The 23,450-nt window shown below is 37.6% G+C and overlaps 2 protein-coding genes across 3 annotated transcripts; one reads left to right on the forward strand and one right to left on the reverse strand.

Moving 5' to 3' along the window:
• Nucleotides 1–2,798: 2,798 nt before the first annotated feature.
• LOC103696776 lies at nucleotides 2,799–5,679 on the reverse strand. The gene is made up of 2 exons (XM_008778490.4): nucleotides 4,472–5,679; nucleotides 2,799–3,534 (listed from the first exon to the last, which is right to left on the reverse strand). Exons 1-2 carry the CDS (start codon nucleotides 5,136–5,138, stop codon nucleotides 2,903–2,905), a joined length of 1,299 nt encoding a protein of 432 aa, XP_008776712.2. The 5' UTR covers nucleotides 5,139–5,679; the 3' UTR covers nucleotides 2,799–2,902.
• Nucleotides 5,680–12,665: 6,986 nt separating this feature from the next.
• On the forward strand, nucleotides 12,666–23,450 carry LOC103696775 (formin-like protein 11). Of its 2 annotated transcripts, none has more exons than XM_008778489.4 (7): nucleotides 12,666–13,378; nucleotides 16,001–16,697; nucleotides 16,771–17,287; nucleotides 17,367–17,569; nucleotides 18,213–18,448; nucleotides 20,449–21,300; nucleotides 23,059–23,450. In XM_008778489.4, exons 1-6 carry the CDS (start codon nucleotides 13,178–13,180, stop codon nucleotides 21,283–21,285), a joined length of 2,691 nt encoding a protein of 896 aa, XP_008776711.2. In that variant the 5' UTR covers nucleotides 12,666–13,177; the 3' UTR covers nucleotides 21,286–21,300; nucleotides 23,059–23,450. The 2 variants fall into 2 exon arrangements, with proteins under 2 accessions (XP_008776711.2, XP_008776710.2); XM_008778488.4 differs by having other exon boundaries at nucleotides 23,154–23,450.

Consider the following 23,450-nt stretch of genomic DNA (forward strand, 5'->3'; position numbering starts at 1 on the left):
AATTCTGTTTCCTTCCTCCATTTATTAATGAATAAAATTTAGGCCTAATAACAAGCTAAGCCTCCAATAGTATGTCTTCTCTGAAATCTCAACCAACATTGCGTTAGATAAATATTTGTTATGTACCAATATGTTGTATCTCATAATATCTTGGTGCGAATTTAAGAATAAGATGGTCTTGTTTCAATGGTCAGGGCAAGCACATCCATTTGTTGCTAATTCTTGAATTTTTGGGACCAGCATCCATTTCATCTCCTCACAGCACGCCCTCCTCCACCTTCAGCTTTAGAAATAATCATCCTAGGAAACCAAAGTTTTCTCAGTTAAATCATAGTATTGGTATACTTAATGGATTCAGAGGAAAAGTATGCCAGCAATGCTGCTTATAAGCACTTGATTGATTTTAACAATTTCCACTATCCTTTAGCTAAAGCCATTTAAACTATTTGTAGTGATTTGGCGAGAACAAGCACACCTACTTAGTAATGCTTCAAAATTAAAATCTTGAATGGCTGGGACCATCAACAGCTTCAGAGCACAGTTATGTGACAAGTTTCATAGTGCACAGAGAGCTTGAACAAAACCAAGCAAAATTTATGGTGGACATGTACTTGATAGTAATTGGTATGAAAAAGGATGTACTACCAGATGGCCTATAAAGTTGGTAGTTGGAGAACAGTTACTAACAATCATAATGTTCTATAATTTCTTTTTCTAAAATATCAGAATGACAAACCAAAAAAGAAATTAATATACAAAGCTTTCCCATGGTGAAGACTTTGAATTCTAGGTTGCTTGGTCACCTGTAATTTCTAAGTTTCGTGAAAGTATATGATGATAGTATTTGAATCGAATATTTCACTAAAACAGAGACTCACATAGACTCAAGAAAAATACAAAAAGAAGAACAGAAAACTCAAATACATAGCACAAACTTAAACTGTGTTTCCGTGTCGGCATTGTTCAGCTGTTTGACAGTTTTTGTGTAAAAAAGGCTATGCATACTTCATAGAACTTAAGAAACAAGTTTATGAGTAGCAGGGCTTTGGAGGAATCTAGTCTCTTTGACACCGGGATTCTAACTCTTTTTCTTTCCTTCCTTCTTCCTCTGTGCATTCCTCTGTTCTTCTCTCTGCTTATAAATATTTGATTCCTTCTAATAAATCTAGGGGGTAGCTGTTGGCTGCTTCCATTTCCAGTTAAAAAAAAAAAATGAAAAAAAGAGTTGCAGGGCTTGGGTCAATTTTTACTATACGTGTGAAAATTTAAGCATGTATTTAGTTCCACATCGGTTATTCGCTGAATAGATCTTAAGTATTTATATAGAATAAAAAAACTCAAATAACATCTTCCAACTAGATATTTTGGATGAGGTCTTGCAATGTTATAACACTCTCTTTATAGAAGTTGAAGGCAATCAAGCACCACAAAAGTTGCATTTTGAGCTGCTCCTTCTTCTTTTTTTCTTTTCTTTTTTTTTGTGTGTGGTTTTGAGCTCTCTTTACCTAACCAAATAATACCCTAATACCCTATTTAGAGTTTAAGGTACATGTGGGTCTATGCTTGTGGGCATGTTTGGTGAGTGGGTGACCCTACTCAGCATTTTGGATGGCGAACCTACCATTCCAACAAACATTAAAAACAAATTGAGATGGAGACATGGCCAGGCCTTATGACCAACCTTGCAGTGCTACTGCTTTATGACCCTCTTTCATTACCATTTGCTTGTCTCCTCTTAGCCCAAGTGTAGGGACCACCTAGACTTCCCATGTTAATACAAGAGCAAGAGGTTGTTGGCCATTTATTAAATAATCAAATGTAGTTGTAAGACCCCAACATGATGAATGCCTCCACTGAATTTCTTCAGTTAGATGATTTCCCAGCTGCACCAAGTTTGAAAACAATGTTACAAAGGCCCCAACAAATGAGTTAGTCAATTGTTTACACTTGACTTTTAGATCTGGAGGACTTTTAAGCCTATGGTTAGCGCATGAGACAGAGAAGAATCTGCAACCACCGATGAATCCATTCACAAAATTATATTTATGTATATTTTAGAATATAATGCATATGACTATGATAAGAGGACAAGGAATGCCTAGTTGAAATCTTAAAAGCTAGACAATGACTGCACTATCTTAATGGCAGTGTCAAACATGGAGAATAGGACTAGTATAAATTTTTTATATTTCGATCAAGGGAAACCAGCCCTGTCAAAATCCCTAGCTTCTGTTAGAATTGAATCAGTTTCTATAAAGACAGTAGACCTCAAATGAGCAGTGGGACTTGTTCTGAGTCAGTCCACCATGATCTGATAGTTAGAACAAAAGCACTGCTGAATTCATAAATCCAATTTAAGTAGATGAAATAGGGTTAGTTGTTTTTATTCACAAATTTGTGCAACAAGAGGAAGTCAATATGTTCATTAATAAAAAACGGCGCTCATAAATCCATAATTCTTGTTAGACAATGGGCAAGGGCAGCTGTTATACCTAAATCACAAGGTTAATCCATCTTGTCCTGCAACAGTATACATATTTTTTGAGAAAGATGGCAGCAACCTCTCTTGTAAGTGTGACATAATGAGACTCCATCAATCCAAGAATCTGATACATGGGATTCTCAGTATATATTCAAATTTGCTGACACCAAGATAAAATGTCATTTAATGTGGATGTGGATGGAGAAGTGAAACAGCTCTGCGACAGAGGAAGTTGGTTTTTGTGCCAGATAAGTTTCATAGATCTAAACATAAGGTCACTGAACAATTTGGGCAGTATGAGCTATGAAGTCCTAAGTAAAGATACTCAACAAACTCCGTAACACTATGGATGAGAAAGAGATGAAAGCATTTCAGACTAAACTCAAGATGTAACCCAACACAGGAAAGATAAATATTCCTTCAGGATTTACAGATTACCACAAAACAAGGTAGAAGCGCTTGCGGATTAAGCAAATAGAGCTCCTCAATGTTGGCATAGAGGCCCACTTTCCCAGCCATTGAGTCGAACCCAGACTGTCCTGCTAACTCTTGAAAGTTATCCAATGGCTTGTGAACCCTGCCTGCTATCACCCTACAAACCAGCAATGCCTTCTTTATTGATGGATCATCTCCATATATTTCAATAGATTCAAATGCTCTCCCGCTGGTGGAAGTCGTAAACACCCCAATTCCTCCATTCAATTCCTTCTTCATAGAGAATCCATGTCTTATAATCCGGCATACGCTGCACTTCTCCGATGCGCAGAGGCTCGAAGTGCCATTCATTCCAAGAGAACAGCCAATTGTGGTGCCATAGAATCTTAGCAGTTCATTGCCATCGGCCAGGCAACGGGGGTGCTTCTTGGGGAGTTTGCTGGCTCTAATCTTCACCATTTCCCGGTATTCTTCGAATCGAGCAAGTGTTTTTTGCATGTTATGGACCTTGAGGACTCTCTCTATCCTCCAACGGCTGCTCTCAGACTTTACCAAGCTTGTTCTACATATCATTTCAACTATCTTTCTAGAGGAGTCTCCTTCCACAAGTTCAGTAACTACAGAGAAAACAGAGAATCACAAATCAGATCGTAGCATACTCAAGTTCATAGGAGGCAAAGTCCAAGAATTCTCTTTACAAAAGGTTGTGATGTGAAATTGTAAGAGTTCCGACGAGTTAATAACTGAAATGCAACAGTAGAACTTGTGGATCTGGCTGGACCTCGAGTAAAAGTTGATGGAAATCAGAAGGGGTATAAAAGAAAGAAAGAAAGAAAGAAAGAAAGTATATTGGCCCTCCCAGGCTGATTTCCTCTCCTGTTTTTCTCAGAACATCATTATTTATTTCAGAAGCATGTTTGCAGAGGTGCCACCAATATGAAGGATTTCTATAATTCACGCATGTTCTACCATCTGCCTTTACTAAGAACAGCTATAATTCATTCAGTAGTCCACCATCTTAGGCAAACGTCGAGTAACTAATTTGATCTTGATGTAAAAGCTTAGCTAAAACTTGTTGAGACTTAATACTCGAGCTAGGTAATAAGACTAATCCAGATAATAAAATTTATCTAGCCTTCAGCAATAGAGACAACTCAATTTCAATGACATGAGAAGAAAAAGAGGAAGAATGATCAATGCAACAAACTGCAAAATAGGCTTTAAAGTAATGCCGCTGCAGAATCAGTAAATATGGCAAAAAAAAAAAAAAAAACTGTAGGCGGAGATTTTTTTTTTTTTTATGGAATCAAAATAGATGTTTAAGAGGATTGATGTAACCCCATAGATTTCCGACAGAACTGATACAAAGAAATTGTTGTTGAAACCAAGAAGTTGTTTGTAAAACTAATCAAATGTAACATATCAAATCTTGTGAAAATTTTCATTGAAGTTAGGACCTTCTCATTAGTCTCAAGAAAAAGGCAATAAAAATCAACAAGTAGTGTATAAGGAAATTAAAAAAATGGATGTTTCCTGCAAGATTATGTTCCATACCTGCATGCTTGGAGAGATGGTGTGCTTCCAATCCTTCCAACTTCCCAAACTGCTCCCTACACTTATGGCAGGTGATATTAGCAGAGGAGATATGTGACCCTGCCTCATGAGAGGGCCTAGGACTTAAGGAAGCATGGCGAACTCCACCACCACCATTACCAAACACAGCACTAGAAAGAGATGAACCCCCAAAGCCATAGACCTCCTTGTCACCAAACAAACCGGGTGACCTCCTTGGAGGGGTGGTGCTGGCTCCCCTGAAGGAAGGGTTGCATTGGAGGCCAAATTGGCCCCCTGGCCCTGGGGTCCCTGGCCTAAGAGTACCCACGTAGGTTGAGCCAACCTCGGACTCCCCCTCATGGCAGCCCCCAAAACCAGTTATCTTGAGCTCGCACCTGGAGTTGCTAAGGATGACCTCATGGGTGATTGGATTCAGAAACTCACTGCTCCCAATGGATCTTGGGCTGCAGCTTGGTGGCCTCTCCAGGTGCCTTTTGCTCCCATGGATGACATCCTTGAGGTTGGCTATAGATCTCGAGCACCCGGACCTCGATGTTCTCCTTGTCAAAATGGCTCCCAACTGCCCCCTGGCCTTTGGATCATGGACATCAGATGGCCCAGATTTGCAGTAGAGGGACTTCTTCAGAGCAAACCAGACTGTTGGCATCTTCTCTGCTCTTCTCCTCCCTTCTCTCTCTCTCTGTTATTTTTTTCCTTTACCCAGGACTCTTTCTCTCTGATGCAAGCTATCTTTTGTTCTGCCAGGCAGTGTATTCAAGAGGATATTACTCTTTCCATTGTTTGTCTTCTTTCCTTTCGCTAGTAGTCATCTTGCACCATTAAAACTATACCTGTGATTTCCTTCCTTGTTTATCCAAGGAAGAAAGAGAGCTCCTATAAAAACTATCCATCTGAGAAGAAGCAGGGGTGTAGTGTCATCAGTACTTCCTTTCCCTTGGACAGCGAACAGCTATTAAGATATACTCGAAACCCCTGCAGCTCCAAAAGCAACTCAACTCAAATAAAACTCATAAAAGGGACCTCATAGACCTTCAAACATCTGCATTTGAGAGGCTTCCTCTCTGGGCTCTAGGGAAGGAAAGAGACAAGTTTGGAGGCTCAGAAGAGCAATGACAAATCATAAAGAGAGGAGCAGAAGTGTATACAAGACACGGAACCTTTGGTTCTTGGAGGATTGAAGATCCAACGGGCAGACCTTAGTTGCGTTAATAAATGGTGAATTCGCTTCGATCTCTCATTATATATGTTAAAATAATTACAAAAGACGGAATTTTTTTCTTAATTATATCCAGTATATCTCAAAAATTATATATATTAATGTACATACTCTATAAAAAAATAATATAAATTGATATAAGATCATACTAATCAAGAAAAATAATACTTGCTGATATAAGTCGTTATGTGATCTCTAAAATCACTTTAACAAGATCATGCTAAAAAAAAAATAATACTAGCCGATACAGGATCACAGTAATAAAGAAAAATAATACCGACCTATACAGGATCACGATAACAAAGAAAAATAATATGGGCTAATGAAGATTGTTATGTACTCCCTAAAATCATGTTAACATCCTCTCTCAAACTTAAGATGGTACTATAAGTGCTAACTTGAGTTTGAAAACTAGATCACGAGTATACTTAAATACTGATGTACTAGATCAAGAGCTGAAGCAACAGCTCAGAAACTGATGTGATAAACTAGGAGCTGATATAGCAGCTCAGATGCTGATGTGGCAGATTAGAGGTTGACATGACAACTCAAAAGCTAATATGACAGTCTCATGTGTCTGACTGATATGACAAACTGATATGTCTGTCTATATGGCTGATTGACTTATTTGATGATGTGGTAACGAGAAAACATATAAAAAATGATAGTTACAATAAGGACAGAGCTTAAAGAGAAGATAACTAAAGGTCGAACCTATGCTAAATGAATGTGTATAGTGCTTTTTTTTTATATGTCATTATTATTGTACATGTTGATCGGCAGTTGGACTCATCGATCAACTGAGCGGTGGATTTGATCGAAGCAATAACCACTCTTATATGAGAAGCAGAGAAGAACGGGCCGAGGGATCTTAATCCCATTCAAGTTAAGCATACAGAGTAAGAATCGTTTGATTCTTCATGCTATAGATGAGAAAAAAGAAAATTATATCAATCTCAAGGAGATCATAAATTGCCGAGTGGCATGATTATAATCTTTTATGTGTTAAATAATACAAAAATCAGCTTTGACTCTCTTTCCACTTACCTCTCTACCATTCCATGGTCTCATGATAATGGAATTTATCAATTAGAAAGAAAAGAACAGCAATTTAATTAATTTAAAAGCATTGAATGCTGAGCCGAGAGGCTGCGATCTTCCTCCAGTGGACCTACCTACATGGGAAGAATCCAGGCACGGATTTTATAATCATCAATAGCAGTGTGTCCGGAAATGCCCCTCGTATTTAATGATCGTGTTTAATGAAAATATTTTTAACTCGTACGCAACCAGTGATACGTCTCTGCTATTTTTGTCTCGGACGCCGTTACGTCAGGGACCACGATAGCATTGAAGACTTCTCCATTAACATTAAGGTAGGCCCTGGTGTTGGGGTGCACCAACTCGTGCAAACGGACATACTTGAAACAGCTACCATTGGGGCCATTGTTCCGGATGGTTCACTCGATTAATTCAACCGTATCGTCCAGATTTACCATGGTCTTCCTCGTGTGGCCTCTTGTGTCGTGCCTGACCGGTCCATACCAGCTTAGGACAGGGAATCAAGCATCACATAGGTACAACAATCCACAGCCGCAGGTATTATATCCTGCACCATGTGCCCTATGAGGGCGGCGGACCACATTAGTCATATATTTCGATTTTTATAGGCTTCATGTATCATGCGTCGTTTTGGATTGAAAAAAATTATTAGTCGGACCAAATCCACCTGCTTAGCTTAGCGGTGGAGGTCCAACTAGAAAACACCCAAAAAAAGAGATGGTGGATTCTCTTTTTTTTTTTCGTCCCTGTTTGTTTGTGCTGCTTTCTAATTGGACTGATCTATCATTGAGTTGATGGACCTGATCCAACTAATAATTTCTTCTCGAATTGCCAATGCATCTTTTTTTCGATTTCTTTCAATAGTGCATTGCTGAAGTGGTGCACGAGTGGGGCAGTTTAGGTTGAACATGCAGCTCGTTCTTATTGTTCTGCACTGCAAATCATATCCCTATCCATCTTTCCAACATTTCGTGAGCATTAAGAGGGATTCTTATAAGGTGAAGGTTTTATCTTTAGTTGGATCCACCTTAGACGTGGTACATCTCGTGTCGTATTTCTTTTTTCTCTCCCTCTAAAACAAATTTAGATTTAGAAACAGATGAAGAAGTCTCTTAGATCTTAAATCTACTTAGGTTAAGCTTAAAGCTTAAAGACGAACGGGCGTCGCAGTCTATAAAATGGGTTCGCCAATTGGGTCAGTGAGCCGTCTCGATAGTCTAATTTTACTGAAGAGTAGGCACATGCAACGGAGCCAATTATTGTGGCAATTACTGAGTCGTCCTTGTCTTCGTACGGGGACCCACTGGTTTTAAGCGGTCCGAGAAGGACACGATAAACGAGTTCGCGGGTTTCTAAACGTTCGAGCCGTGTTGAAAGCGTGGGAATTAGAGCTGTTTCGTGACAATAGTGAACGTAATTTAAAGATGACTTAAGCGTCAACTCCTAAGAAGCTTCTTATTTATGACTTTGTAGAAAATGAAAAAGATGCGTCCGAATGTGATGGCATCTAGGGATGCGTATCATGCCTCGATTCAATATTATATCTGATTTTCTTTTTTAAAAGAAACATCTGATTTAAAATCAGCAGGGTTTGCCCAAGGTTCCAGTTTTAAATTTTAATTCACTGATTCCAATTCCTTGGCATCTTTTGCACCATGGATGGAGTGCATGCTCGGATCATCACTACGTGGTGGTTTATCCCATCGATGGGGAGCTTTTGCTTATTTAAGAAATTGAGAGTACCATATTAGAGAGATAAGATAGGAGTTGGGGGTGTATCATTTGCGAGAAAGATGGATTTATCTTTCTTCGTGCAAATCCATCATTAAATCATGCAATGCTAGCTTCGAGATCTGCACAGGTGGACAAATCAAAAGTTAAGAGTGCTTGGAGATCTGTACAAAATGCGATCCAACAATTTGAAAAAAAAAATTAATCATTCTTTCACGTGAAAGATACAAGATAGGAAAATTGTATAAAAACATCTTTTAGCAATGATTTAAGCATTTTCTATAGTACAAAAGATGCACCATAAAGCATTCGAGATTTAGATACACTATCAAGTAAAAACTGTCAATTTTGTCATCAAATTGACTCCATTCAATGGTAGAACTAGAAAAAAATTTTCAAAAAAATAATAAGAATAAAAAATATTATAATATTATATATATATATATATATATATATATATGTCTCTCTCTAAAATAGTCATAGAAATTAATTAAATTCATTGTAACATAAACCCTTTTAATTGGTTAGCTTTTTCTAAAAGAAAAATATAGATAGAAGGAGAAAGAAAAGACATTTTAATTCATGAGCGAAAGGTAAAATTTTCTCTCAAGTTAACTTTAAGATTAATAGCTCAAAAATCAATAGCTCAAAGAGAATAATCATGTTTTCAGATCAAGAAATATGAACCAATATCAATAATTAAAATTTTATTCACTATAACATAGTATATATAATAAAGTCAAGAAGATGCAAAATAAACAAAGTACTTAACAATATAAAATATAAATTGTATCAATGCGAATTATAGGACATTTTAAATATAAATATATAATGAAATTTTTGATATTTTATAGTTCAAAACTAAAGAGTCATCGACATCAATATATCAAAGTTTGTAATCTAGATTTTTTAAAGAATGGACTGAAGTAAGTATTAAAGGGATAAAAAATGGAGAAAGACAACATTTTACCTTTTATTCCATGCTTTGGCATATCAAGTTTTTCTGCTTCCGGTCCTTTTGCCTTTTCATGATTCTACAAACTTTTCTCTTATTATTGCGCTCATATACATGTGCCTTCTGTCCTCAGTTTTATAGCATGGAAACATCTAAATTTTGTGATCCAGCTAAATTCAACTGGAAAGATTTTTTTAATAAAATTTGGAAAAGAAAATATTAGCTTATAGGATTCTATGACTTTTCAAATGATCAACAGTCACATACGCGCTTATGCACCCATGCTCTATGTTCTAAATTTGAATTTAGAATGAGAATCCATCATGGAAACGTCTAAATTTTTTAATTTATGCTAATTTAAATCGGAAAGTTTTTTTATGAAAACTGGAATAAATATTTTTTGGCGAGGAGTAGGAAAGAAACGTTAGCGTGCTAGTGATTCCATAACTCTTGAAATGATCTAGGGGTGAGATTCTATAATAAGTGATTCACGAAGGAGGTGGGTTTATAAAAACTATGCGGGCAGTGGATGCATGTACATGCGATGCTACATGTATGCCGTGCGCAGGGCTGCCATTTTGCACAATGATGTAATTCTAGGCACCTTCACTTTGTAATTCTAGGCATCATGTTTTCAAATGGCAACCCTAGAAGAATTGAACTGCTGAATGATGGTTTGGATATGGCATACAAGATATTCATTCACCTTGTAGCTAGCACAACAAAAAATTTTAAATTATGGCAAGAGCTCTATCTGCCAATATATCTAAAATGTGTTTGGTTTATGACTGGAATTAGAATGGAAATTGAAATGGATACAAAAACAGCCATATTCCTCGATGTATTCAGTTTGTGACTGAAATTTGAGTCAGAATTGGAATCGAAATATTTTTTAAATAAATTTTTAGATAGCCAATTAAACAAAGAGGCACTTTTAGAAAAATAATTTTTTTAAAACTAAACCTCGTGGAAAGAGATTTGAATACTAGAGGAAGAGCCATGATTGAGTTTTGGAGGATTGGGGTATTTCCATTCCTCCTGGAGTGAGAATGAGAATGAGACTCCCCGCGACCCAATAGTTGAAGTGAAACCTTTTCATTTTCATTCCTATTCCAAAACCCAACTCACTTCAACCAAATATACTCATATGCTATGATGCAAGTTGCATTGCATGCAGATTTATAGTTAAACTTGACATGATAAAATTTTGGGCCAAAACAAAATATGACTATATAGTGAAGACTAAGGCTGCAAATGGGTCGGGTTGAGGGTCGACCCGACCCGGCCCGACCCGCGTAGAGCCGATCCGACCCGAATTTTAGGACCTGCGGGTCCGGGTCGGATCCTAAAATTGGACCCGAATCATTTTCTGAGTCGGGTCTGGGTTTACCGAGCGGACCCGATCCGACCCGAATAGATCCGAAGAAAGAGAGAGAGAGGGGGAGAAAAACAAAAGAGAGTTTTTTTTTGGAGGGGAGGGGGGTCGTATAGTCCGTCAGGATTCTCTCTCCATCTATTACACTGTTGATACCTCTGGTGACTCGGTAGCTGGCTTTTTTTTTTATTATTTCCTTCTGTTTTTTGGTTTCTGTTTTTTTTAACTTTTGCAGGGAGGAAGTGAGGGAACACTGAACTGAATATGGGCCATGTGCCAGTTTTCTGCAATGGAATTGGATTTTGGAAGAAGGTCTAGGATTTTTTTTTGTCCTCGTGAGAGGGGAGCTGGGAGACACCAAGTTCCGTCCAATCAGTCACATAGGGTGTGATATGAAATTTGGCTTGCAGACCGACTTAGTTAAAGTCATGGGTCATCCGTTCTGACTGGAGGTCAATTGCAAGTCTTTCAAGTCCTGGGTCACCCAGCACCTCAAAATTACGATATGAGCAAATTAGATTTGCCCAAATCCTTCCCCAAAAGTACAAAGAAGTGGATCCGATTCGGATCCGGACCCGATCCGACTCGGATCCGGACCCGATCCAGACCCGACTCAGAGCCGACCCGATCTTCAACCGGGTCGGATCTGGGTCCAAAATTAGGACCCAAACAAAAAATCGGATCGGATCGGGATCACCCAGAATTCGACCCGACCCGACCCATTTGCACCTCTAGTGAAGACCATCTTTTGGATAACAACATCTTACAAGGTTGTTAAACCAATTTCCACCTGCCGGTCCAAAGTAACCCAAGGATGTTGGGACCAAATTAACTAATCTGGTGCACTTTCTTCAGCCATGTTGAACTCAAAATTGGTCTCAGTTTAGAAAATCTTAAACCTCATCCTGACTTGAATCTATCTGGCCTCAATTATTATATCCTTGGCCTAAACCATGCCCAATTTCTAACTCGGAGCTTAGGTTTTGAGCTGTAGTTTGGTAATTCAACCCATTACACATGTCGACATGCCACAAACTACACCAAGCAGCATATCATATCATTCGCAAGTGATGCAATGGATACACCCTCTTGACCTCTACTGCATTTAGCCCCCTCTTAAACAAGGTTCAAGGAATCTAGCCATCCAATTACAAGGAAAGACTAAAACTGTTATTAATTGTTAGAACAATTACAATGATCATTATTTATTTGAAAAAGTTGGTATTTTTATATTTTAGATGGCATTATCTTCTTCTCATTCACTATAGATAAAAATATTATATTCAAATTGCTTAATCTTTTTTGGAGAAAATTTGACCCAAAAAATGTTGCATCTAAAATATTATATTTTTATTTAAAGAAGAACACATAAAAATATTTGCTATTATTTATATATTATAACAAGATATTATAATACTAAATTATATACTATAACACCATTGTTTGCCTAAATCCCAAACCCCAATCCAAAACAAAAAAAAAAAGGGAAAACGAGAGAAAAGTTGAGGTCAAAATTGAAGGTCCAAGCTAGGGGAGTTTTGATCGTAATAATAAGATAATATAAAGAGGTAAACTGAAATCTTTGTAACAGTTGTTATTTTACACTGATATTAAAATCTCGAAACGCCTTTTCTATTCAAAATTTAAATTAAATTGGGATGCCCTATCGTCATCTATTTTTTGATTTTGAATCACAAAAACAAGATTCAGCTTGATTTCCAATGTTAAATCCAAGCAAATCTTTTTTTTTTGATTCAAAAATCCAGGCAAGTTGCCGTCTATTTCCAAACAGAATGATATATCCTACTGTTGTTTTGCCTACCGAAAACGACTATCCGTCGTTCCCACTTCCTCTCACGCGTCTTTCTTCCCCTTCCGCGTCCCTGCTGCCTTCTTTCCTCCCCTTCTCTTTTTCTCGACCGCCGCGAACGAAAATTATGTGAAAGAAACAAAATTCTCCGGAGCTTCTCCACGTCGTCTTCTTGCTCCATGGATTCTCTGGTCAAACCGCCATATGGATTTATAAATTACGAGGCTTTTGAATACTTGTAGCTGGGTCGGATCGAGAAGAAGAAGTCGTCCTTCTTCAGGTTTTCTTTTGAAAGAAATATCGAAACCGTTGCTCGGAGCTGGAGGTTGGAGAAGAAAATGTTGCTTTTTTAGCGAATTTCTTGGATTTTGGTGAGGCTCTGAAGGTGCTGTTCCATCGTTTGGGGGGGAAGATCAAAAAGGTCCTTTTTTGGAGCCTTTTTCTGGATTTTGGCGAGGTGTTTAGGGTTTATAGGGAGAGAGCTTTTGATTGGGCTGCATGCTTTTTTAGCTGATTCCAGGACGGCAATCGTGGAGATGAGGAGAAAAAAGCGAGACTCGGTTGGAAGATCGAAGCAAGAAATGATGATGGGTTTCAGAAAGTATGGATTCGCCGTCGTTTGTGTCATCTTGTTTCATGTTCTGGTGACGAGAGGTTCTGCGGGGAGGCAGAGGCTCTTCTTGGGTTTGAGAGATTTTTCTTTGGTGCAGGCATCTCCAGATACAAATGAAGATGCGGTAAGTGGATTCTATCCTATTTCCCTATATAAAAATCGAACTTTTAGAGATATTTCAAGGACATTTCTTGTCATAATGGTTGGAATTAACCCAAAATTAATGTTTGTTTCGACCCGGGAATATTAGTTTAATTTCTTAATCATGATTAACAGTGCTTTAAATTGAACGATGACTTGTTTTTAATCTTCAGTGGGACACATTATGCAGGCTAAGTCCTTGCTGTAGAGATGAATCGCGGTCCAAGTTATACATGCCTTTTTGTTTTGAGAAAAATATACTGCCCTCTAGGTTTATGTCATTTCAGTGTTTTGTCTTTGTCTCATCAATTATTTGTCATTGATTTAGTTCTCTGGGAGATGGAAGGGGATATCTCAAGGAGAATAGGGTGGACAAGTGGGAATGCACTTTCTGTTTAAAACTGATTCATCAAGGAAAAGTTTTCAGAGTATAGTTATTAGGTCAGCTATATTGCATAATAAAGACTGTTTTAGTGTAGTTTGACGTTACTTGCAATTGATGCCACATTGTATGATACGTAAAAGGTTCATATGAGTATTGTGCTGGTTCAGAGAATAAACAGCAGATGAAGCTTATCCTTAGTTAATCTTACTATGTCATATTATCTTTCTACAGGTAGTTCACATTTGCCCCCAATTGGATCCTGGCCAATTTTCTTGTCTACAAACTGACTACCATCTGGTCCATCTCATCATCAACCTGCACCAACCATCTCCTTTTGTAGTTTATATTGTTGAGGTTACAATATTTGTGGACCTCTTAGCCATTTGGCTATAGCTAGCCATATTATATCAGGGTTAGCTCCATGACATTTTTTTAAAGTTGCCTATATCATTTTGGGTCACAATCATGATTCCCAATTTAAAATTGCTTCATCACCATTGATGCATCTTCATTGCCTTGAGTAAGCTAAGTTGGTATATTCTTGTGCTTGTGATGTCTCCTTTATTTCTTTATGCCATCAGGTTGTCATGCATCATATCAGCTAGTGCTTTAGACTCCATCTTGGCACTTGTATCAAGTTTTGTTCAAAATTTGACTTCTGTGCTACTTCCTCGGTGCTTCTTTCCTATCCATGGATCTTTGTCGATCACACATTAGTCCATCTTTTATGTTTCAAGCTATTGGTGTTTGATTCACCCTGACTTTGGAAGGATAGGATCAGATAAGTTACCTCACAGTTGGATTTACTAGTCCCTTAAAATAAGGATTGGGGAATCCTTGACCCCCTCAACCCTGCAACTTCTCTAATATGTGTTAAAGAAGAAGTACACGCTTTGGATCGATTATCCAGAGATAGTGGATTCCACTCTCCAAAAAGGTTCTTGTCGTAAGTAGCAATTACATCAAATATTTGATTGATACATCATTCCAACTTCTGTCCTTTTGCTTCTGGCCTAACTATACATGACACATAAGGGTCATGGTTTTAAGATTTGGGCAGGTCTTAGAAGCTGAAAGCATTATGTTTGGATTTCAGCCAGAACTCATCCTAATGTCGGTTATAGAGCATATTCTCCATATCAAAAAACATGGATTCTGAATATTTTTATAGGAAACTCAGAAATGTGGTGTTATTACTTTTTAGAGATTTTGAAAGGGAGTATATCTTTTTCGAAAGGGATGGCTATTCTTAAAGCTTGAATTCCATACATTTAGATTGTCAAGTTCTCATATGCTAGACTGTTATCAAAGACACTGTACAATGACTTGAACCTTTTCTTAAGGTATAATTTTATTATTTTTCAAACTAAAATTGCCAAAATGATTCATTTAAAGGTCCAAAGAATATACCATAAAATGATGTTTAACCTATTTTCTTAGCTTGTATTTTTTCTTATTTTTTTGATATTTTTATAAGGACGTATGAAAAGGAGGAGAAGAACTGAGATAACATGGATGAAGGTCGTGAGAAAGGATATGGAAAATCTTAAACTAATATATGCCCCACATAGCAATGCTTGGCGAATAAGGATCCATGAATCCAAATCCCAAGCATGTGTGGCAAAGCTGGATGGTTAGGTTTGTTGTATAATTTTGTGCCTGAAATTGCCAAAATTGAAACTCATTTGACTTGGATATAACAGAAACTATATCCAAACATTAATGTGATTCTAAGTGTATATATATTGTCTCATTATTGGAGTGTAAGTGATGTAATTTTACACTGGTTTCATGTCATTAAAAAAAATCATGCATTCATTTGCTTGGTCCTGATGTTTATCATTTAACCTATTTATTTTGGGTCTTAGATTTAATATTATGGTATCTTTTAAAGTAGTTGTGCTGGTTTTAGACAGTTTAGAATAGTTTAGAACTTAGTCCTTTGGAGTTACATGCACCTTGTCATGAGTCAAATTCGATAACATTTTGAGGTGCCAGATCCACCAATTGTCATGACGATGATGATAATTTTTATATTTACTATAAATTAAAAACTTGTTTGTCATGCATCTATTTTTTGTCTCCAAATTTGAATATTTATTCTTTTTATTTCTTGCAATCTGTTATGAGCAACATACTATTAATAATTGGTTGATTGTATATGTTTTAAGCAATATATTATGAAACTTTTGGCTGATGATGGAGATGCTATGACAACAGGTCGAACAGATGTGGCTTAATTGTGGTATAGATATTAAAGACATAAAAGAAGTTGCAACAAGTTTTGATCACTCTTTTACGAAAGGCAGCATACAGGAAACCATAACTCTTCTTCCTCCAGAAACTAAGCACACCTTTCTAAATTGTTTGAGAAAGCAAAACTTTCTATCGCCAGTCTCTCAAGAGGACAGTTTGAGAAATTGGCATGGTTTTTATTTTGAGTCATTAGGCTGGCATCCTGCTTTAAGAAGGCGTTTAGCTGATCAACCTTCTCCAAGTGCACCACCTGCCTGGGCCCCAGCCTCAGCTCCTTTATCACCTGTATCCCAGGGCGCTGGAGTTCAACCACCTCTTTATGGTCGAGCACCATCCTCTGTTTCTGCACCATCATCTGTTCCAGCACCTGCAAGCCCAGCATTTCCTAATCAAGTTTTTCAAGATGTTACTTCCAGTGCCCAGTCTCCACTATCTGAATTTAGTCCAGATTCTGCTCCAGTTGTATCTGCAGGGAAGCAAAACAATAGCAGAAAATCAGTTGTTATTGCCATTATTCTAACGGCAACAAGCACATCTTTTCTTGCAGCAGGCATCTTTATTTGCTATAAGAGATGCCATAGAAACAATGGCTACTCAAGATACAGCCAAAGGGATGATAGGCCACTTCTGAATTTGAGTTTGAGTGACTTCTCTGATATTGGTCAGTTTTTATTTGAATTTATTGTGGTATACACCTTATATTTCACAGTACTGATTTTGTCGTATTATACCAGGTTCTTCAGAAAAGTCTTCAGGCCAAGGAAACCCAATTGACTCGAATAAATTGGGGGCTTTGCCTTTAAAACCTGACCCTAGCCAAAATGATCATGTCTCATTTTTACATACTGGCTCAGCTCAAATTTCACCATCCGACTCACTGATTTCCAACTTGTCTACTGAGACTTCTAATGCACCAAGCAATACTCCACCAAAATCACCACCTCCTCCACCAATGCCTCCTGTTCCAAAGGCTGCTCCCTCCCCTCCTGCCCCACCACCTCCACCACCCAATAAGAAGCCTGGTGCGCCCCCTCCACCACCTCCAAAAGCTGTTTTACCTCCTCGTCCGCCATTAGCAAGATTACATCAGCAACCATCAGTTGGGCCAAAACCACCTCCTGGTCTGCCTTTCAGTGTGAATGCTGACACTAATGCACCAAAAGCCAAGCTGAAGCCATTCTTCTGGGATAAAGTTCTTGCGAACCCTGATCAGTCTATGGTCTGGAATCAGATTAAATCGGGTTCCTTCCAGTAAGCTTCACGTCTTTATTATATTGCTATTGAATTGACATATTATTGATACACTAAACCAATGATTTTTGTTCCGCAGGTTTAATGAAGAGATGATAGAAAGTCTATTTGGTTACAGCTCTGCTGATAAATACAAGAGCGAAGGAAAGAAGGAGTCATTACTCAAAGATCCTTCTCCTCAATATGTTCGAATTCTTGATCCAAAAAAGTCACACAATTTAGCAATTTCATTAAGGGCACTGAATGTGAGAATAGAAGAAGTCTGCGATGCACTTAGGGAAGGTAATTTTTATATTAATATGATTTCTGATAGCTTGTGCAGGAACAGATGCTATCTGAGACTAAATTTTTGAACTTGTCAAAATAAATAACATTTAGCAGATTTCATAATGATTACCCTGCTTCTATATGTTAATTGTAGTTTTACTTGAGCTCCTGCATCCTTCCGAAAAGAACAAATGGACATGTCTCCATGGTACATAATGTATGGCATGTTAGAGTCTAAGAAATTCATAAATTGTTTCATTATAATTTTAAGGAATGAAAAGAGTTCTACAAGATGCAAAAACATTGAAACAATATAAACGGAAAAAAAGATGAAAGAAATTGCTTCTATATTTTAATGATATGGTATATTTTGTCCAAATAATTTTCTGTATCTTGGTTCATACTTTTTCCAACTCAACTTCTTGATGTGTCAAAATGAGATAAGTCCATGCCCATGCAGCATTTATTAATAGAGTGTGCGAGAGTCTTCCATTCTTCTCATTTATAATACTTCCAGGAACTCTTCCTTTATGGTCATCTATTCGTTGGTTTTTTGTAATATGACCTAGATACAAGTGTTTGCAAATTGGCATACAAAATACCTGGTATATATGTTGTTAATGCATTGGCATCATGTTGTCCTTTCTGCCCCAACCAGGAAATGAGCTTCCTACAGAATTAATCCAAACGTTGCTAAAAATGTCTCCTACTGCTGATGAAGAGCTACGGCTCAGACTATATACTGGTGATCCTGCCCGAATTGGCCCTGCAGAACAGTTCATAAAGGCGCTGGTGGATATCCCTTTTGCTTATCAACGGTTAGATGCAATGCTTTTAATGGCTTCTCTACCTGAGGAAGCCTTGAGCACTAAGCAGTCATTTTCAACATTAAAGGCAAGTGTGGATCTTCCTTTTCTTTTGCCTTCTTTTGTTTAGTATTTTTAGTTAATATAGCTGGTTTTAAGGTCAGATCTTTTCTATTAGTCTTATGGCTGATATGAATTTCATGATGTAAGTTTAAAATCTTGCATTTGACTTAAAACAAAGAGAAAGTTTGAACATAATGAGAGTAGGAAGAAAAGTATCTAACATGAGAGAGGAAGAAGATAAGAAAAAGATGGAGAATTGCTTGCTGAAATTTTATTGAACTTACAGGAGACTCCATTTCGAATCATTGTGGTACTATCCTCCTTAGTCAAGGCTAAGGAGCCTAGCCATGACGATCTGAGTTGAAAAAGGACTTCTAACTTTCTAAGCTCTCAATTTGCTGTTACAAAGTTTAGATACCATGAAGCCCCTATGTTGGACAGGAAGGCGATGACCTCACTTATCTTGATGATCCTAAGCTTTCCTGGACATAGCTATAAGTGAAACAAGACAGTCAGCAACATTTATAGTGACGATAGGACCCTAAACATTGACTTAATAACCCTTTCTCAGTACTCTTGATGACCACTGCTAACTTAAGTGAGAACGAATGAAAGGAGTTGGGCATAGAGGATTTACACAGAATAAGGGATCAGTGGCCCTACATCTTTGTACCACTAAAAAAGTAGGCTTGTTTTATGACTCAAAACACAAAATCAGAGACTTCCTAAAATATGAAAAAAGATCATAAAAGAACACTAACTGGAACGGACTTGAACGTCTGAAAAAGAGTATTCAAGACTGAGTACCTTTCAAATTGAGATGTGGACTGATCTTCTTGAGACTCTAGGATTTGACAATTTTGATTGATGAGTACTGTGAGGAGCATATCCATTCGTGACCTTTAAATTGTTTATGTAACTTTCAACCTGGAGGATGCCAACTGGCTGAGTTGATGCAGTCTCTTGTCTTGATGCAAGAGACTTGGCTTCAATAACACCATCGGTCTGATATTTGGCAGGGCTTCCAACCATCAGCAACTGGTGTACATAAAGACGAATTTGCAGCTTCACAAACCAATCAAACCTGGATGCTTGTAACTAATGTAGACTAATTATCTTCACATTAGAATGCATTTTGTATAATTTTTATGTCCTTGAAACATCGTCCTGGAGTTGCCTAAGATGGGCAGTTAAAAGTTGAAACTACCATATTCTTCAACAGGTGGGACACCTCCCACTAATCCAAAATTTATAGGTAAAGAATGATGCTGTTTATTTGTTGAAGCAACCAATTTTAGTGCCTCTCCTTCATTGCAATCAATCGTTTATTTTAATTTTTCCATGAATATCTTCTTGTGCAACTTAGTTTCTTATTCTTTTACCTTCCCTGCAACATCAAGAAAGTTCTGTTGGATGCGGTTAAGGGAACTATATCGAACCTGCCACACTTGATTCACCTGATTTGATTTGTTACTGAAGGGTGTCATTTATTGCTCACTTTATCAGATTAGACACTACACTTGCTAAAATGCTGCCACATGACATGGATCAGATTAATTGGTTTAATCAATTAGCATCTCTTCTCCTTTTCAGATACATCCTGATTTTCAACATCAGCACATGCCCTATAGCTTTCTGAACTTTGTCTTCCTTGGTTGGGCCTCTACCTATTAATATATTTGTCACATTAGGAATTTATATTCTCCTAATTTTTTTTCTTAACTGTTGTAGTAACTTTAAGGAAAAGCTTGCCATCACACATAGATTTGCTTATGTTCACCAGTAGAGTAAGGGCTCTATGGTTGTACATGAACAGTGGTCGCGGCTGTTTGTTAAATAATGTAGCATCTGGAATCTCAAAATTACTTGAGCATGAAATCGTATTCTCCGTGATTTTGATGCAACCTATATTTCTATATGGCCAGTGCATTACTCTTGCTTAATCCTTTATGTATTGTCCATGAACAACTTAGCAGAAAGATCGTATATCTAAATCATGTGGTATTTTCACTTCACTTTCATCAGGTAGCATGTACAGAGCTCAGAAATAGTCGTCTATTTTTAAAGCTATTAGAAGCTGTTCTTAAAACCGGTAATCGCATGAATGATGGTACCTACCGTGGAGGAGCACAAGCCTTCAAACTTGACACACTCCTGAAGCTGGCAGATGTCAAAGGAACTGATGGGAAGACAACATTGTTACATTTTGTCGTTCAAGAGATTATCCGATCTGAAGGTGTGCGTGCTATTCGTCTGGCCAGGGAGCAGAGTGGGAGTAACTCCAGTCTGAATTTGGATATATTTACTGATGATACTTTCCAAGACTCTGAAGACCATTACCATAAACTTGGCCTTAAAGTTGTTTCAGGGTTAGGCCATGAACTTGAGAATGTCAAGAAGGCAGCAGGTTTGGATGCCGATGCTTTAACTAGTACAGTGGCAAGTCTTGGCCATAGGCTGGTGAAGACAAAAGAGTTCCAGAATACAAGCATGAAAAGCATGGAGGAAGAAAGTGGTTTTCACCACTCACTCAAGTGTTTCATAGAGCAAGCTGAAGCTGATGTCACTTTCTTACTGGAGGAAGAAAAGAGAATAAGATTATTGGTGAAGAGCACTGTTGATTATTTCCATGGAAGTGCAGGGAAGGATGAGGGATTTCATCTGTTTGTGATTGTCCGGGACTTTCTTGGGATGGTAGCCAAGGCATGCAAAGAAGTGAGAGAATTACGGAAGAAAGTAACAAGAACGCCAGGTAGGGAAACAAGAACATCTTCACCTGTTCGAGATCCACGACAGTTGCTTTTTCCAGCAATAAGGGATCGGCGGGTTGATAGTTCCAGTTCTGATGATGATGAGAACTAACTTTAGATGGAGGAGGTATGTATTTTTTCCCATTCTTGAATATTAAATTCATTAAGTGGTGATAACTATTAACTGTTAGGAATACACAGGCGCACACAAAATGTAAGAGCGCCAATAAATTCCTATCAGAGACCATCTGGACTATTGAATCAAATTGCAAGAAATCCTAAGCATCTAAGCTAGATTATAAAGCTTTTGTTTCGGGTTTCCAGCTTCTAAATACAAAAGGATTTTTTCTGGGTTGAAGCAAGAATTCCTTTCTAATCTGACATCTATTTGGATTTCTTTTCTATTGCAACATCTGTTAAAAGAATTCCTTTCTAAACTTCCTTCCGAACTCTAACTTTATCCAACCCATCTCCTAAGATGTGATCCTCTTAAATCAGACATCCTTTTCGTTCCCATGGAACTCTTTGTTCTCAAGTTGTCTCAAGTTCCACTGTTCTAGTGGTCAAGGTTGTAGGGCCACATTTCATCATCACCCAATAGTTGAGGCATATGTGATTGATGGTCTTGATGGGATGTAAATATCTTGAACCACTTAGCTTTACAATGTATCGTAATGACATTCATAATTGGTTGAATAAGATTTTCAACTATGAATCATATTGACTGTTGGAGTCTTCTGACTTCCAGGTCCAAAATCACCCTCGCGTTTAACACATAAAAGAGGATCGCTTGCTAAGCAAGATTGCAGACCTTTTCATGGGTAAACCCCTTCTCAAGCGTCAAGCTCCAGCTTTTGCAGTAGTAACAAACATTCTTGACCCTTGGAATTAATTAAGCCCTTACCCACAATTCAAGGTATTCTGTGTTCTAAAATAATAGGGTGTTCTCAGCTCAAGACAATCACATCAAATTCTTCTCTTTTTTTTTTTTTTTTTTTTTTTTTTTTGCATGTGTTGTAACATTAAATTCATTTGATGAACTGGACTCCTCAGCCCATACCTTATATTTGGGGTTTGAACCCCTTGACCCATTCTTGCCATTCATTAGATACCCATTTTCCATAGAACATATCACCATTCCCTTGAATGAAAATACTACCTTTCATTCCTTCAACATCCTCACAAACCTGAGCCCCTCGACAACATCTCACATGGAGCGTAAGCATTCACAGACTTACTTGTTCTTTAATTGAGCTAAGCATTTACCTCTAGTCCTTTCTCCAAATTTATAAAACTCTCTTGTATGAGCGCGTGCACCTAGAGTCCCAGAGATGCTCCATCTCCCTAAACTATGTATTGTTGTGTATTCGTTTATTTTCTGCCAAAGTATGCCAAGAGATTTCCTATAACTCCATGCAATAATGGAAACATAAGCAACACATTTAAAATGAACTAGGATATGATGTGTACATTTGAATGGAAGTAGACCTATACTATACCATGTAACAATCGTAGTTTAAAACAATGTTTTATTATATATATTTTTTTTCCAATCGGATGGGCAATCAAAGGCACTAATGTAAAGCTAAGATTTTAACGTAAATCAATGTCCCAGGTGATATAGTACTACTGCATCAATGAATTTTTATAGCTAAGATGCGATTGATCGTACAATTGTTTTCTTTCCCTAGTACACATGTATTTGCACATCCTTTACTAGTAGCTTTGTTCAATTTGCTATACTAGAGCTATAGAAATATCTTGTGAAGCACTTTATGGATTGGCTAAGGTTAGTTGCCTTCCACAACAGCCTATATATTTGGTTAAACTACAGAAGTATTGCCGAGCCATCTTTAAATTCATCATTCTGATGTCGTGGTTGCAGTTCTTCAGGACTCCAAAATGTAGTGGCATATGATTTATTGGCATGCTTTCCGTCGTGGTATTTGTAAACTTGAACCTGTCTATCTTCTCTGGCAGACACACGAACTAGAAGGCAGGGTATTGGAATCATGAAGGATTTCATCTGGATTGCCACGTGCCATGAGTGAGGGTTGCAAATACATCTTGGATTGGTCCTACATAAGGCCCACCACAGGAAAATTAGAATGATTGTATTTATGATCATTCTTTTGTTTTTTTAGGAATGGAAAGAAAAGAAATTATAAGGAAAAGTTTGAAGCCTGAATATGATTTCAGTTTTAGCTGTTAATTTGTTCAGGGAAAACTAAAAAGTGTAGATTTCTATATATATCGATATTTATACTGTTTTAGACA

The sequence above is a fragment of the Phoenix dactylifera genome, unplaced genomic scaffold (genome assembly GCF_009389715.1).
Source record: "Phoenix dactylifera cultivar Barhee BC4 unplaced genomic scaffold, palm_55x_up_171113_PBpolish2nd_filt_p 000599F, whole genome shotgun sequence".
NCBI classification, from domain to species: Eukaryota; Viridiplantae; Streptophyta; class Magnoliopsida; order Arecales; family Arecaceae; genus Phoenix; species Phoenix dactylifera.